This window comes from Octodon degus, unplaced genomic scaffold (assembly GCF_000260255.1).
Source record: "Octodon degus isolate 3935 unplaced genomic scaffold, OctDeg1.0 scaffold00515, whole genome shotgun sequence".
In the NCBI taxonomy this organism is placed as follows: domain Eukaryota; kingdom Metazoa; phylum Chordata; class Mammalia; order Rodentia; family Octodontidae; genus Octodon; species Octodon degus.
Window position 1 is genome coordinate 73,651 of NW_004525091.1, and position 16,484 is coordinate 90,134.

The 16,484-nt window shown below is 39.5% G+C and overlaps 2 protein-coding genes across 2 annotated transcripts in view; one reads left to right on the forward strand and one right to left on the reverse strand.

The window, feature by feature from the left end:
- Positions 1-7,261, reverse strand: part of LOC101574256 (vomeronasal type-2 receptor 116-like) — a 39,329-nt gene extending 32,068 nt beyond the window's left edge. The window contains 1 exon segment of the mRNA XM_004648650.3: positions 7,191-7,261. Coding sequence (XP_004648707.3) covers positions 7,191-7,261 — 71 coding nt within the window.
- A 45-nt stretch (positions 7,262-7,306) lies between these two features.
- On the forward strand, positions 7,307-15,002 carry LOC101573871 (vomeronasal type-2 receptor 116-like). Its single transcript, XM_004648649.2, has 6 exons — positions 7,307-7,353; positions 7,698-7,986; positions 8,557-9,363; positions 10,330-10,557; positions 10,969-11,092; positions 14,083-15,002. The coding sequence occupies exons 1-6, from the start codon at positions 7,307-7,309 to the stop codon at positions 15,000-15,002; spliced, it is 2,415 nt and encodes an 804-aa protein (XP_004648706.2).
- The last annotated feature ends 1,482 nt before the right edge of the window (positions 15,003-16,484 follow it).

Below are 16,484 nucleotides of genomic sequence, written 5' to 3' on the forward strand. Positions count from 1 at the left end.
CTTTTCCTGTCTCTTGCTTTCATTCACCACCCCCTTCTTCTTGAACATCCACCTACCCGAGAGACATCTTAGCAGTAACTGGCATGTCATGACAAGGCACCCATATTTAGAATACCACAATGACAGGCACTCCCACCATGAAACCACTATTACAAATTACCATCTGCAGTGCAGTAGCTTAGTTGACAGGTATCAGTATATATAGTTAGTCAGGGTGAGAATCTTTAAAATTAACTGCTCGATTAAAAAATCTTCTGAAGATTCTCAGGATCATTGACTTGCTCATCTTTAACATATATCTGTATGGCTTGACTTTGTCATGTTTCCTAGCCCTTCTCCTTTCCCTCTCTTGATTAGTTAGTCTGGGTTTGGTTTGCTCTTCCTTTTCTAGTTGTTGAAGGTGCAGCATTAAGGTAGTTATTTGTTCCCGTTCTGTTTTCCTAATGTGTGAATCATAGCTATGTATTTCTCTGTGAGTACTGCTTTCATTGTATCCCGTAAATTCCGATAAGTTGTGCTTTAATTTTCATTGAATTTGTAGATATTGTTGAATTTCTTGTTTAATTTCATCTGTGTCGCATTGAGTGGGGTGTCATTTAATCTGCATGTATTTAAGTTTTTTTCTTGTTTCTTTTGTCATTTATTTCCAGTTTCATCGCACTGTGGTCAGATAATGTGCAAGGGATAATTTCTGTTTTCTTGCATATACTTAAACATGGCCTATGGACCAGTATGTGGTCTATTTTAGATAATGACCAATGTGCGCCTCAGAAAAAAATGTATTCAGCTGTGTTTGGTTGGAACACTTTCTATATGTTCACCAAGTCCATTTTTTTCAAACTGTGGTTCAGATTTTTGTTTCCTAAGTTTTTATCTGGTTGACCTATCTTTTGCAGATAAGGGCGTATTAATGTCTCCTGTTAAAATTGTGGTATTCGATATTAAATTTTTCATGTCCATTAAGGTTTGCTTTATATAGTTGGGTACTCCTCTGTTTGGTGCATACATATTTATGAGTGTTACCTCTTCCTCTTGAATTTTTCCCCTAACCAGTATATAGTGGTCTTTATTTTGATTGATAATTTTTGGTTTGATGTTGAGACTCTCTGAGAATAGGATTGCTACCCCTGCTGTTTGCTGAGGTGCTGGGGCATGTAGTATTTTGTTTCATCCTTTGACTTTCAGCCTATGAATATCTTTATGAGTTAAATGTATTTCTTGTATATAGCATATTGTTGGATTTTTTTTCCGAATCCACTGTGCCAGTCTATTTCTCTTAATTGGTGAATTGAGTCTGTTTACATTGATGGTTAGAATTGAGATGTATTGACTTACGTTTGCCATGTTATTTATCTGTTGTCGTTACTCTTTTTTCACCTGTGTTTAATTGTTTGTCCTATTTAGTAGGTTTGTTCTCAGCGCATTTGTGAAGTTCTGATCATTTTGGTCCCTCTCTAGGACATCTTTCAGTAGCCTGTGTAGGCTTGACTTTGTCATCACGAAATTTTTACCTGTTCTTTGTCGTGAAAGTATTTCACTTCTCCCTCAAATTTGAAGGAGAGGTTTTCAGGGTATAGTAGTCTGGGCTGGAATTTGTTTTCATAGAGGACCTGAAGAACTCTGCTCCATGCTCTTCTTGCCTGCATGGTTTGTGAAGAGAAGTCGGCCATAATTCTGATGGGTTTTCCTTTGAATGTGATCTGCTTCTTTTCTCTAGCGGCTTTCAGTAAATTATTCTTGTGCTGAATTTCTGGGATCTTGACTATTATATGCCTCAATGTGTTTTTCATTGGGTTGAGGTTCCTTGGCGTTCTGTATGCTTCAGTTACCTGAATGTCAGATTGTTTCCTCATATTTGGGAAGTTTTCTGCTATTACTTCTGCCCATATTTTTTTAATGTCATTTGTGTTGACTCCTTCTTTCTCATTGATGCCTATTAGTCTCACATTGTTCATCTTTGCATCATCTTGCAGGTGATGGATTATTCTTTCCTGCATCCTCATTGTTTTTAAGAGATCCTTTCTTACCTTTTCGCTAGGTACACCAGCATCTTCAAGATGTGAATCTCTGTCTTCACATTCACTTAAACTGTTTTGCAAGCTTGTGATTGAGGTTTTCATTTCCTTTATATCTCTTTGACTCTGCTTCATGCGATGTATTTCTTTCTTGTACTGCTCATTCAAGGAATTCTTTATTTTTCTACTCTCCTCTATTTTTTTTATCTATGTCTTCTTTAGAAGCCTTTATAAATTCTTTTATTGCAATGTTTTTCTCAGATGGGTTTTCCTCCCTATGTTTCTGTAGTTGCTTCTTTACTTCATCTGCTATGAGTTTTGAGAGTCCTTTTTTATTTCACAAGTGAATTGCACTCTTATTACCTCTATATCTTTTTGCTGTTGCTTATTTACTATCGATGCTATTAATTCATGCATTTGAGCCGAGCTAGTGTCCTCCTCACTTGTTCCCTGTGGGTACTGGGTTTCCTCCACATGTTTCTGCATTTGATTCTTCACTTTACATGCTATTAATTCAGGGATTTCTTTTTTTTATTTCCAATCTGAGTTCCTCTATACCTTTATGCAGCTGTTTCTTTATTTCAGAAGCTGTTGATTCATTGCTTTCAGCTGTGTGATTTCCAATATTTTCTGTGTTAATGTCCTCTGCACTTGTTACGGGTGGGCTTGGGTTTTGAGGTTGCATTTTCTTCCTTCTCGTCATTTTGTGTAGCACTGTCTTCTGCCGTTTCTTGTAGATCTTTGCTGTAGTTCTAACTTTGCAACTACTGAAGTTCAGGTGGAGCTCTACAGAGTTTGGAGTTATCCAGCTGAGTCTGGCTTAGTCTGGCTGCTGTGCTCAGCTCCTTCCCGCTGCGGATCTGAGCTAGGAGTAGCTCTGGGTGTTCCTGGAAGTCAGCAGAAATTCCTACTCCGCTTGCGGTGTGGGTGAGGTACTGTGGAGTGGTGGCGGTGGCCCAAGGGTGTGGGAAAGGTTCCGGCCCAAGCTGTGCCTGGGCTGGGAATGGCCCCGCCGGCTCAGGGTAGCAGGAATCTCTTCACACACTCACCGGACCTGGGTTTGGACTGGGTCTGCGTTTCCCGGAAGTCGGCAGAAATTCCTACTAGGCAGGCTGGGTGGGGGAGGTACTGCGGAGTGGTGGGGGGCGGTTCGAGGGTGTGGGAGATGCTGTGGCCCATGCTGCGCCTGGGCTGGGACTGGTCCCTCCAGCGCAGGGTAGCAGGAAGCTCTCCACACACTCACTGGACCTGGGCTAGGACTGGGTCTGGGGGTTCCCCGAAGTCGGCAGAAATTCCTACTTGGCTGGTGGGGTGGGGGAGGTACTGCGGAGTGGTGGGGGGCGGCCCGAGGGGGTGGGTGATGGTCCGGCCCACGCTGCGCCTGGGCTGGGACTGCTCCCGCGGGCTCAGTGTAGCAGGAAGCTCTCCACACACCCCTACCTATGTTTCTGTAGTTGATTCTTTACTTCAGATGCTATGAGTTCTGATAATTCTTTTTTTATTTTAGAAAAGAATTGCTCTCTGAGTTCCTCTATAAATTTCTGCTGTTGCTTATTTAGTGTGGAGGGTATTAATTCGTACCTTTGAGCTGAGCTAGAAGAAAAATATTCCGCTCTTAGTTCCTCTATGACTTTCTGCTGTTGCTTATTTACTATAGATGCTATTTATTCATACATTTGAGCTGAGCTAGTGTCCTCTGCAGTTGTTCTGGTTGGGCATTGGGTTTCCTACATATGTTTCTACATTTGATTCTTTACTGCAGTTGTTACTAATTCAGGGATTTCATTTTTTATTTCCAGTCTGAGGTCCTCTATACTTTTCTGCAGCTGTTTATTTCAGAAGTTGTTGATTGATTGCTTTCAGCTGTGTGATTTCCAATTTGTTCTGTGTTAATGTCCTCTGCACTTGTTACAGGTCTTCTTGGGTTCTGAGGTTGCATTTTGTTTCTTCTCATCATTTTGTGTAGCACTGTCTTCTGACCTTTGTTGTAGATCTTCATTGTAGTTATAACCTTAGCACGTACAGAATTTCAGGTGCAGATCTACAAAGTTTGGATTTATCCAGCTGTGCCTGGTTTGGGTCTGGCTGCTGTACTCAGCTCCTTCCCACTACTGCCCTTGAGGTTGAACCTGTTTTGCCCCTCTGGCAAGATTTTCTGCTCCTTGACTAGCTGGGTCGTCCTGTCCCCTACACTTTCTGCAGTGATTTCAGCTGATGGTTTTCACCCCTGGCTTGTATGCCAGGCCTGAACTGAGTCTGGAAGGACAAGTTGGAGTAGGGGGGAGAGGCAGCTCTCCTATACACTCACCAGTCCTGGACTAGGGCTGGATCCGGAGGTTTCTAGAACTCTAAAGAAATTCCTTCTCTGTGTCCGGCGTGTTGGGGGGTACTACGGAGTGATGAGGGTGTTCCAAGAGGGTGAGAAAGCGTGTCACCCATCCTGTACATGGGCTGGGACCAGTAGGTCTTGCCAGCACAGGGTAGCTGGAAGCTATCCTGCACACTCACCCGACCTGGGGTGGGCTGGGTCTGGGGGTTTCTGGAATGCGGCAGAAATTCCTACTCGGCAGGCAGGGTAGGGGAAGTGTTGCATAGTGGTGGGTTTCATTCCAAGGGGTTGCAAGAGGTTCTAACCCAAGCTGTGCCTGAGCTGAGATCAGTAGGTCCCGCTGGTGCCGGGTAGCTGGAAGCTCTCCCACATACTCACTGGGCCTGGGCTAGGACTGTGTCTTGGGTTTGCTGGAAGGTGGCAGAAATTCTACTTGGCGGATGGGGTAGGGTGGTGCTGTGTATTGGTGGGGGACATACCAAGGGGGTGGAATATGGTCTCACCCATGCTGCGCCTGGGCTGGAACCAGTATTTCTCGCTGGCACAGGGTAGCCGGAAGCTCTCCCACACACTCACCTGTTCTGGGCTAGGACTGGGTCTCATATCCTTGGATTTTTTCCTGGTCCACTTTGCAGTGTATTTCTTTTAATTGACGAATTGAGTCTATTTACTTTGATGGTTATGATTTAGATGTATTGACTTATGTTTGACATGATATTAACCTACTGTTGTTACTTCTTTTCTCCTGTGCTTAATTGTTTTCCCTATTTAGTGGTTCCTTCTGTTCTCATTCATGGAGCTTTGATCATTTTGGTCCCAGTCTAGGACATCTTTTAGCAGTCTGTGTAGGGTTGCCTTTTTCATCATGAAATTCTTTAGTTATTCTTTGTCATGGAAGTATTTCACTGCTCCATCATACTTGAAAGAGAGTTTTACAGGGTATAGTAGTCTGGGCTGGAATTTGTTTTCATAGATGACTTGAAGTACTCTGCTCCATGCTCTTCTCGACTTCATGTTTTGTGAAATGAAGTGTGCCATTATTCTGATGGATTTTCCATTAACTATGATTTCTTCCTTTCCCTTGCATCTTTCAGTGTATTAGTCGTGTTCTGGATTAATGGAACGTTCACTATTATATGTCTCGATGTGTTTTTATTTGGGTTGATGTTTTTTAGATTTCGTTATGCTTCAGTTACTGATTGTCAGATTGTTTCCTCATCTTTTGGAAGGTTTCTGCTATTTCTTCTGCACATATTCTTTTTATATCGTTTGTATTGACTCTTTTCTCATTGATGCTTTTTAATCAGACATTGTTTGACTTTGTATTGTCTTGCAGGTGATGGTTTATTTTTTTCTGCATTCTAGCTGTTTTTAAGAGATTTCTTTTTTATTTTTACCTTTTTACTGCCTGGGATGGTGTCTTCTAGATCTGAATCTCTATCTTTACTTTAACTCAAATGGTTTTGCCAGCTTGCGATTGAGTGTTCAAGTTGCTCTATGACTCTTAAACCTTGCTTCATGCAATCAATTTAATTCTTATATTTCTCACTCAAAGATTCAATCATTTTTCTAATCTCTCTTTTTTATGTCTTAGTTAGTAACAGTTATGGGTTCTTTCTTTATAGATATACTTTAATTTTACATCAGATATCATTTCATTGTATTAATTTTATTGAGAAACAAATATCAATGAAACAGTTTGAAAACCAATTAATAGGACTGTTTCATAATTAATACATTGGATATTGTTGTCTTCTTAGTAGTTATTCATCTTAAAAGGTGGAGGCATGATATTCTGTCCAGACACTATTGGTGCAAATCATTTTTTCCCCTTTGAATTAAGAGAAGGTAGTAGCCTAATCATTTTGTGTAGGTATATATGAAATTGTCCTTCATTTGTATCCACTTTTTTGTTAATTTTGTCAGAGATGGGTATACCTTTGCCAGTTAAATACAGAAGGTTCGTGATTTCACAAAATAGCCCAATATAGTCCAGTAGTCCATAAAAGTAGTGGGTTATTCTTAGGACCTGCAATATCAGAAGTTGTTTACTTGAGGTCTTTACAGATGAGGCCATATTAATATGGCTTTGTTTTCTTATCTCATTTTTATGATTTTCTATGGGATGGTTAAGACCAAGATAAACCAAGAACTATATAACAAGAAATGTTACTTTTTTATCTGATAACACCAGTCAAATTCCATCAGGATTTACCCTGAAACCCTATAGAGCAGTTTTTAGATCCTTTGTCAGTGTCAGTCATGTGGATGAGTCATGGCCATGCTTGACTAATTTACTCTCAGATATTCTTTCTGATCTGGTTTCCTCTATATGTTTCTGCATTTGATTATTTACTTCTGATGCTATTAATTCAGAGACTTCTTTTTTTTCATTTCAGAGATTATTTCTGATCTAAGTCCCTCTATACTTTTCTGCAATTGTTTATTTACTTCAGATGCTAATATTTCAGACATTTAAGCCTTATGATACCCAATTTATTCTGTGATAGTGTTCTTTGCACTTGTCCTGTGTGGGCTTGGTGCCCTAGATTGCATTTTTTCTCCTTCTCTTTATCATTTTGTATAGCACTGTCCTCTGACCTTTGGTGTAGAGCATTTGTGCAGTTATTGATTTAGCATCTACTGTAAATGGAGTGCATATCTCAAAGTCTGAATTCATCTAGTTGTGCCTGGCTTGGGTCAGGCTGCTGTGCTCAGTTTCTTCCTGCTGTAGCCTCGGAAGTGAACCTGTTGTGCCTTCTGGCAAGATGTACTCCTCCTGGATTAGTTGGGTTTTTCTGGCCCCTAGCCTCTCTGCAGGGACTTTAAATGAAAGGAAGACTTACTTACAAGAGGTCCTGGGCTGGGTCCAGGGGGATACAGCAGGCAACTGGAGAGTGGAAGCTCTCCCACACATTCACCGGTACTTAGCATGTGCTAGGTTTGGAGGAGTCCAGAGAGCATGGGGGAAGGTCTTACTCATGTAGGTCCTGGTCCTGGGTTGGTTCTGTAAGGGTTCAGAGGGTTCCTGAGAGCAGGGATGAAGGTTTCACTAACATGCCGGGCTTGGGTTGTTTCTGGAGGGATCCTCTGGGCACAGAGGAGCACAGAAACTGTCCCACACAATCGCTGTTCCTGGGCTTTTGCTGGGTCTAGAGGAGTCCCGAGAGCATGGTGGTGGTTCTCACTTGCAAGCTGGGCTTGGTCCTCAGTTGGTTTTGGAGCTAGGCTTATGTTCTTCAAGAGGGATGGGAGAAGGCTCCATCATTTGGTTCATATTTCATTTTGCATATGTTTGGAAGATTACCACGGATTAAATCTCTTGCATTAGGAATTCCCTTTCTCTTTTGCAGGCTTCTGTCCAGTAACTACCAGCATTTTCTAGCCTTCGTTTTTGCCATAGAAGAGATCAACAAGAGTCCTCATCTTTTACCCAACATATCTCTGGGATATGAGTTCCACAATTTGCTTTTCAGTCGTAGGAGGACACTGGAAAGCTCGCTTATTTTGCTCTCAGGACAGGATGAGATCCCCAATTACTCCTGTAGGAGAGAGAACAAATCCATAGCAATGCTAACAGGAATCTCATGGGCAACTGCTACTCAAATTGGAAGCCTACTAGAATTGTACAAATTTCCACAGGTGAGAGTGGCTGGAGAAAGCTGAAACCATGTTTATATTGGTGTCATTGTCATGTGCTCCAAGGAGGTAAAATAATTTCACTTGTTTTATGCCTCTTTTAGGTTGCATAATTTCAAAGAATAGCCACATAGAGAGTTGGTGTATTCATAATTTTCTTCTTTAAAGTAAAAAAAGGAGAGGGTTGGCCAGGTAGCTATGTGGACTAAAGTGCTCTCTTGGGCAGTGGCTCGGGTTCATTCCACAGTGTGCAGTGCCAGCCCCGCCCCTGGGATGCACTGAGATGATGATAGGCCAATCTATGTGGTGAGATCCTGTACACCCTGTAGACCTTGTATTCAATTCATAAAGAGTAAAGTAATAAAAAGGAGATAAAAAATACAGCGAAGTTTCCTGAAAGTCTGTGTCTGATGAGTTACTTTCTAAGAAAGGCCTTAAGGCACAAAATGATGAAATAACAATGAAAATAGTTATTTTATATTGTTTCTCACTGGTACTTAGTATACTTTGGTTGTGTTTGTAAGATTTTATCCATGCCTTTCTACACACTCCTTCCAGTTTTTTTCATCTTAGGTCTCCTTTGGCTCATTTGACCATATGATGAGTGAACATGTGAACTTTCATTCTCTCTATCAAGTGGCACCAAAGGATGCATCTCTGGTCCTTGGCATGGTCTCTTTGATGCTTCACTTCAGCTGGAGCTGGGTAGGGCTGATCATCATAGAAGGGCATAAAGGTCTTCAATTTCTCTCAGATTTAAGAGCAGAGATGGACAAGAAGAGCATCTGTGCAGCATTTGTGAAATTTATTCCAACTCCTCTTGTGTCATATACTTCAAATCTACAGCCTCTTGACATCCTGACAAGAGAAACATCACTAGTGAATGTGGTCATTATTTACTATGACACTGCTGGTCTAAATGAGGTAAACTATAACATAGGGCAACAGTTCGTGACTTGGAGAGTCTGGGTGACAAACGCACAATGGCAGCCTGACATGGCTGGAACAAAATTCATTCTTGATTCATTCCATGGGACTTTCATTTTTTCAAGTCACCATGAAGAGATTTGTGGTTTTAAGAATTTTGTGCAGGCAGCCAATCCTTTCAAGTACCCAGAAGACACGTACCTCACTATGTACTGGTATAACCATTTCCACTGCTCATTCTCTGATACTGACTGTGCATTGAAGAACTGTACGTCTAATGCCTCTCTGGCATGGCTGCCTTTGAATCATTTTGACCCTGCCATGAATGATGCGAGTTACAATATATACAATGCTGTGTACGCAGTGGCCCATGCCCTCCATGACATGCTTCTTCAACAAGCACAGAGACCAGTAGTGGAAAGTAAAAGAGTGATGGCTTTTTCTGCTTGGCAGGTAATGTGTCTTCCATAGGATGTCTTACACTATCATCAGGGTGTCTGAGTTCCATACATGTACTGTATCCACAAACTTTGGAATTATTTTTCCAACAATATGGGAAATTATTTACCAGTATAACTGTTAAGGAGGAAAATCTTGAGCTCTGTAGAAACGATCAGCAAGTAAGAAGGTTTTCTGACTGAGGAAACAGATAAGAGGCAGCATAATTGCTTTGGTTTAAGTGATGTAAAAGCTCTGTCCACCTAATATTTTCAGCAAAAATCACCACATTTCTCATGGAGTACTAAATGATGGAAGAAAAATTTTTAGTTCTATGTGAAACTACATGGTTCTAAACCATAAACTAGGTTTATTGTAGGAATTTTCTCATTTAATTATGCAGCCTCTGAATCTCTTTCGGGCAGATGTTGTGGGAACAATCAGAGACAGAATGAGTACTTTTAAAAAATGTATAGTTAGTACAGGGTCTACAGAGTCTCACTACACAGTTTGGACTCATAGTGATTCTCCTGTTTGCAGCCTCATAAGAGCTGGAATTAAAGGTATGCACCACCACACCCAGTCTGAATTTCTGACTCAGCGTGCCCATGGGGTGGGTCATCACGGGCATAAACTCTAGTCCCTGCATCGACCTAAGCAGGCACTTTATTCTGCTTAGGTATTTGGCTAGACCTTCAGAATAAGTATGGAATGCTTCGATGCCACAGTTGACTTGTATGTAACACACATGCTCATTACTTAAAAATAGGATTTAATAAACTATTTTCTCTTTGCAGTGACATTTTATGAACATTGTGATAGTTTAAACCTCCATAGTGGTTTATTTTTTCTATTTCTTTAGATGTCAGTGCTAAAGTTGCATTATGGAAATGTAATGAAAGACAGACAGATACTTTACTTTATTCTTGTTTTCTGCCTTAATCATGGAGCCCTGTTCAACATAGAATATGTCCTTTTTAGCTCCACCCCTTCCTGAAGAATATCCAATTTAATAATCCTGCTGGAGACCAAGTGAACTTAGACAATAGAAAGAAACTGAATTCTGTGTATGATATTCTCAATTTTTGGAATTTTCCTGAAGGCCTTAGACTTAAGGTCAATGTAGGAATATTTTCGCCAAGTGCTCCACTTAACCAACAGTTGTCTTTATCTGATGACGTAATAGAGTGGGCCCCGTGGATTACACAGGTATGTTGGACCTACAGAAAACATACATGATTAACTAAAATAACATTGTTCTGGGTGTTTTGTGTAGAGAGTCTGATCTGAAGTATCCACATATTGAAGATGAATGGTTCATGTATTCATTTGAATACTTTAACAGTTTCTGATGAATGACGATGAAGTAGTTTTCATCAGAATTTTATATGTATGTGCATTTCGTACCATAAAATAAATATGGCACTGATTTATATAATTTTATGTGTGTATGTATACAAGTTAAGTTTATTTCTCTAGTTTTATTTTGTACCTTGTATTGAACTCAAGACTGCATCAGCCAGGCAGGCACTAATTCCAGTGAGCTGTATTCCCAGCCTGTTCTCTAGTTTGAAGTTAAAGTAAAACTCTAAAAAATTACTGGATACATTTTCACCCTAGAGTCCCAGCTCTGTATGCAGTGAGAGTTGTAATCTTGGATTCAGGAAATCCCCTCAAGAGGGAAAGCCTACCTGTTGCTTTGTTTGCATCCCTTGCCCAGAGAATGAGATTGCCAATAACACAGGTAAGAGCTTGCCTTATGGACAAATTCTCTGCCTGTACCTTTTGATTTTATTTTATTTTTTAACCCATAAATTTATTGATAAATAAATAGCAATGAGATAGTGTCAAATCAAATTGATAGGACAGTTTCAATAAATAACACTTTGCATACATTCCTCTCAGTGGTTAATTGGTGTACAAGATGCAGACATGATATCCTACTTACAAACACCATTAGAACAAATCATTTTATTCATTAAGAGATTGTAACTATATATCTATCCTAATCACTTTGAATACACAGATACAAAATGGACATTGATCTGTATAGCCTTTTTTGTGAAGTTCTGTTATTTGAATATTACACGTGTGTTAATTCAACAAAATAATCTAAAAGAGTACAGTAGTCCATAATAGTATTGGGTCTTCTGCTTGATTGGCAATGTCAGAAATTGTTGACCTGAGTCCCCTACAGCTCAACATAACAGCATGGCTTTACTTTTTATATTTTGTTTTTATACTTTTCTGCTGGGTGGTTAAGACCAAGGTAAAGCAGGACCTATGCAACAAGAGTTGTAGCTTTAGGGTCTGATAAGGTTAGTGAAATCCCCTCAGGATTTATCCTGAGATCCCGTACCTCAGATTGTTTGTCAGTGTCAGCCATGTGGATGAGTCACGGCGTTGCTTGGCCAATGTGCTCTCTGTGAAAGCCTGAGAGAGTGTCTTCTCCCCATGTGACTCTCCTTAGGCACACTCTACATCAGAGATCACTTTCTTCTTTGGCCCCATAATCTCCTTGATCAGAAAATTTGGGACACTGCCGGGTAACATGACGTTATTGCACCTGGACTATTCTTTGTCGGTAGGTTTTTAATTACATCTCGAATTTCATTGGGTGTTATTGGGCTATTAAGAGTGGTTATATCTTTTAGATTCAGTTGTGGTAATTTGTACCTTACTAGGTATCTGTCCATTTCTTCAGTGTCTTCTATTCTGTGAGAGTAAAGATTCTCAAAGTAGCTATTGACAATCTTCTGAATTTCCACTGTGTCTGTTGTAATTACACCCTTTCCATTCCTTATTGCTTGTATTTGAATTTTTTCTTTCCTCTGTTTGATGAAGTTAGCTAGAGGCTTATCTATTTTATTTAATCTTTCATAGAATCAGAGTTTTGTTTTTTTAATTCTTTGTATTGTTTTCTTCATCTCAATTGAATTAATTTCTGCTCTAATGTTTATGATTTCCTCCCATCTTTGGGCTCTGGGTTTGGTTTGCTCTTTCTTTTCTAGTTGTTGAAAGTGCAGCAGTAGGGTACTTATTTGTTTCCATTCTCTTTTCCTAATGTGTGAGTTCACAGCTATGAATTTCCCTCCGAGAAATGATTTCATCCTGTCACATAAGTTACGATAAGTTGTGCTTGAACTTTCATTGAATTTTAGATATTGTTGTATTTCTTGTTTAATTTCATCTGTGACCCATTGGTTGATGAGTAGGGTGTCATTTAATTTCCGTGTATTTAAGATTTTTTTCTGTTTTCTTTTGTCATTTATTTCCAGTTTCATTGCACTTTCATCAGGCAATGTGCATGGGATAATTTCTGTGTTCTTACATATACTTAAGCATGACCTATGGACTAGTATGTGGTCTATTTTAGAAAATGACCCATGTGGTGCTGAGAAAAATGTGTATTCAGCTGTGTTTGGGTGGAACACTCTGTATATGTCCACCAAGTCCATTTGTTTCAAGCTCTAGTTCAGTTCTGTTATTTCTTTGCTAAGTTTTTGTTTGGTTGACCTATCTTTTGGGGATAAGGGAGTGTTAAGGTCTCCTGTTAAAATTGTGGTATTGGATATTAGATTTTTCATGTCCATTAAGATTTGCTTTGTATAGTTGGGTGCTCCCGTGTTTGATGCATACATTTTTATGAATGTCACCTCTTCCTCTTAAATTTTCCCCTAAGGAGTATATAGTGAACTTTTTTATTTCACTTGATCATTGCTGATTTGTTGTTGAGACTGTCTTAGCATAGAATTGCTGCCTCTGTTTTTTTCTGAGTGGCTGGGGCATGTAGTATTGTGTTCTATCCTTTGACTTTCAGCCTATGAATGTCTTTATGAGTTAAATGTGTTTCTTGTATATTGTATATTGTTGGATTTTGTTTCCTAATCCACTGTGTATAGTATAGAAAGTGTCTTTCAAAACACAAAGAAGAATGAAGGATAATCACTAATGGAAAGGCCGTGTAATCGGAACACTTCAGGACTTAGCGTTTGACCTGCTGATTCAGAAAAATTGCCTTAAAATTTGTACTTGCAATTTTTTCCCCTTGCGTGCAAAATACAAACTGTTTTAAGATGAGCATACTTATTCTGCTTGATATTATTTATTTTTTTATATGTGTTTTACTAGAGTTAGGAAATATGTTGTATACTCAATAAGTGGTAATTCATTAAATTCATACCTGGGATAGCATGTTCAGTAGCTTTATTCAAATAAATAGGTCTATAAATGTATTCTGAATTCAAAAAATATTTTAATGAAGATTCCATTTTGATAAGGAGAATAAATAATAGCATATCTCACTGCGCCATAAAGTAATGGCAGTAATAATTGGGAGATATTTTCCATATAACATTTTTTTACTTGGTGTCAATAATAATCAAGGAAAGTCTTATGGTATATGCTGGGGAAGATCTGTAATCACAGCTCTCTCGGAGGATTGTAAAAGTATTCAGGCTTGAGTCCATCTAGGAAATATAGTATGCTAATTACATCCAATGTCAAAATAAAATAAAATAAAATAAAATAAAAAATAAAATTGAAAAGTCTTGGGAATTTAGCTCACCGAAAGAGTCCTCTAACAAACATTATACACTACAAAACACAAGATGAAAAACAATGGGCCGAAACAGGATACTTTTGTCATAGAAATCCAGTGAGATTTTAGGGGTGTGTCTGTGAATAAGAAAAAATAAGAAGTTGGAACTAATCACAACTTTAATTTCTCACTAGACATGGAGCAGTGTGTGAAGTGTCCAGATAACCAGTATGCCAATACTCAAAAATCGCACTGCCTGCAAAAAGCTGTGACTTTTCTGGCTTATGAGGACCCCTTGGGGCAGGCTCTGACAGGCATGGCCGTGATTCTCACTGTTCTCACATCTGCTGTTCTTGGGCTTTTTGTGAAGTACCGAGACACTCCTATTGTCAGGGCCAACAATAGGGGTCTCAGCTACACCCTGCTTATCTCCCTTACCTGCTGTTTCCTCTGCTCCTTGCTCTTCATCGGCCGTCCCAACACAGCCACCTGCATCCTGCAGCAGACCACATTTGGAGTTGTGTTCACTGTGGCTGTTTCCACTGTCTTGGCCAAAACCATTACTGTGGTGCTGGCCTTTAAGGTCACTTCTCCAGGCAGAAGGATGAGGCAGTGGCTGGTGTCAGGGGCACCAAACTTCATCATCCCGATCTGCTCCCTGATCCAACTTACTCTCTGTGGCATCTGGATGGGGACAAATCCACCCTACATTGACACAGAAGCACACACCAAACATGGCCACATCATCATCGTGTGCAACAAGGGCTCCCTCACTGCCTTCTACTGTGTCCTGGGATACCTGGGCTCCCTGGCGCTTGTGAGTTTCTCTGTGGCTTTCCTTGCCAGGAACCTGCCTGATACATTCAATGAAGCCAAGTTCCTGACGTTCAGCATGCTGGTGTTCTGCAGTGTGTGGGTCACCTTCCTGCCCGTGTACCACAGCAGCAAGGGAAAGGTCATGGTGGCCATGGAGATCTTCTCCATCTTGGCCTCCAGTGCAGGGCTGCTGGGCTGCATCTTTGTCCCTAAGTGCTACATTATTTTGTTAAGACCAGAGAGAACTTCTTTGCAAGAGTTCAGAGATAAAACACATCTTGTAAGAAAGAGACCTTAATTGTGTTTTACATTTCTACTTTTATTTCATATTTTGAGCTCTTATGCTATGGAAACTGTATGGTATTTACACATGTGGGTCTGGATTATTTCATTTATGAGTATACCTTTAAGTGGCATCCACTTAAATAAGAAATCTTAAAGTTTATCATTCTTTATTGATGAGTAAAATTCCATTGTATAAAAATACTACTTCTTTTTCATTCATTCCTCAGGAGATAGGCATGTTTGTTGTTTCCAAGATTTGGCTATCACAAATTGTGTTGCTATAAACATAGGTACACATATATCACTGTGATATGACATTTTGAGTTCCCTGGGAAATATTGCAGTATGGGGATAGGTGATTTGAATGGGATTTCCAGTCCTAGTTTTTTTTAAGGAGTCTCCAAACTGATTTCCATAATGGTTGCACCTGTCTACATTCCCACCATCAGTTTGAGTAGAGTTCCTTTTTCTCCACATCCTATGCAACATTTGTTGTTGGTTGATTTCTTTATAATAGACATTGTTTGAGTAGTGAATGGTATCTCAGTGTTGTTTTAATTTGCATTTTATAAATGGCTAGTGATATCGAGCATTTTTTATATGTTTATTCGCTTCTTTAATTTCACCCTCTGAGAAGTGTGTGTTCATCTCAGATGCCCATTTCTCAACTGGGTCTTTAAATTTGGAGGCCCTACTGTTTTTTTATTGCTTTGTGAATTCTAGATTGCGGGCCTTTGTCTGAGTGCTTATTAGTCAACCTATTTTCCCAATTCGTGTCTTGTCTTTTCAGTCTGTTGGTAATTTCTTTTGACCTGCAATAAGAGGAAGTCCCATTTGTTAATTCTTTGATGTATTACCTGTTCTGTTTGATTTTTTTATGTACTCTTTGCCTACCCTTATGTCTTCAAGAGTTTTTCCTACTTTGTGTTCTAGGAGATTTAGTGTTTTTGTCTTAATGTTTAGATCATTAATCCATCTTGATTTTATCTTAGAGTATGGTGATAGACCTGGGTCAAGTTTTACCTTTCAGCATGAAAAGAGCCAGTTTTTCCCGCACCATTTGTTAAAGAAGTTATCTTTCCTTCAGTAAGAATGTTTGGCCCATTTGTTGTGATTAAGCTGCCTGAGTGTGTTTGTATTGGCTTCTGCATGTTCTAATCTATTCCATTGATCTTTACACCTAATTTTTTGGTAATATCATGCTGATTTAATCACAATAGCTTTGTAGTATAATTTCAAGTCAGGATTTGTAATGCTTCCTGCCTTATTTTTGTTGCCCAGGATTGCCTTTGCTATTTTAGGTCTTTTCTGGTTCCAAATAAATTTTAGGATCGATTTCTGTAGGTGTGTGTGGTATGTTCCTGGTATTTTGACAGGGCACTTAGTAAATCTGGACAACAATTTTGGAAGCATGGCCATTTTCACAATATTGGTTATTCATATGTAGGAGCAGGAACAGACAATTTCATTTCTGAAATCCTCTACAGTTTTTTTT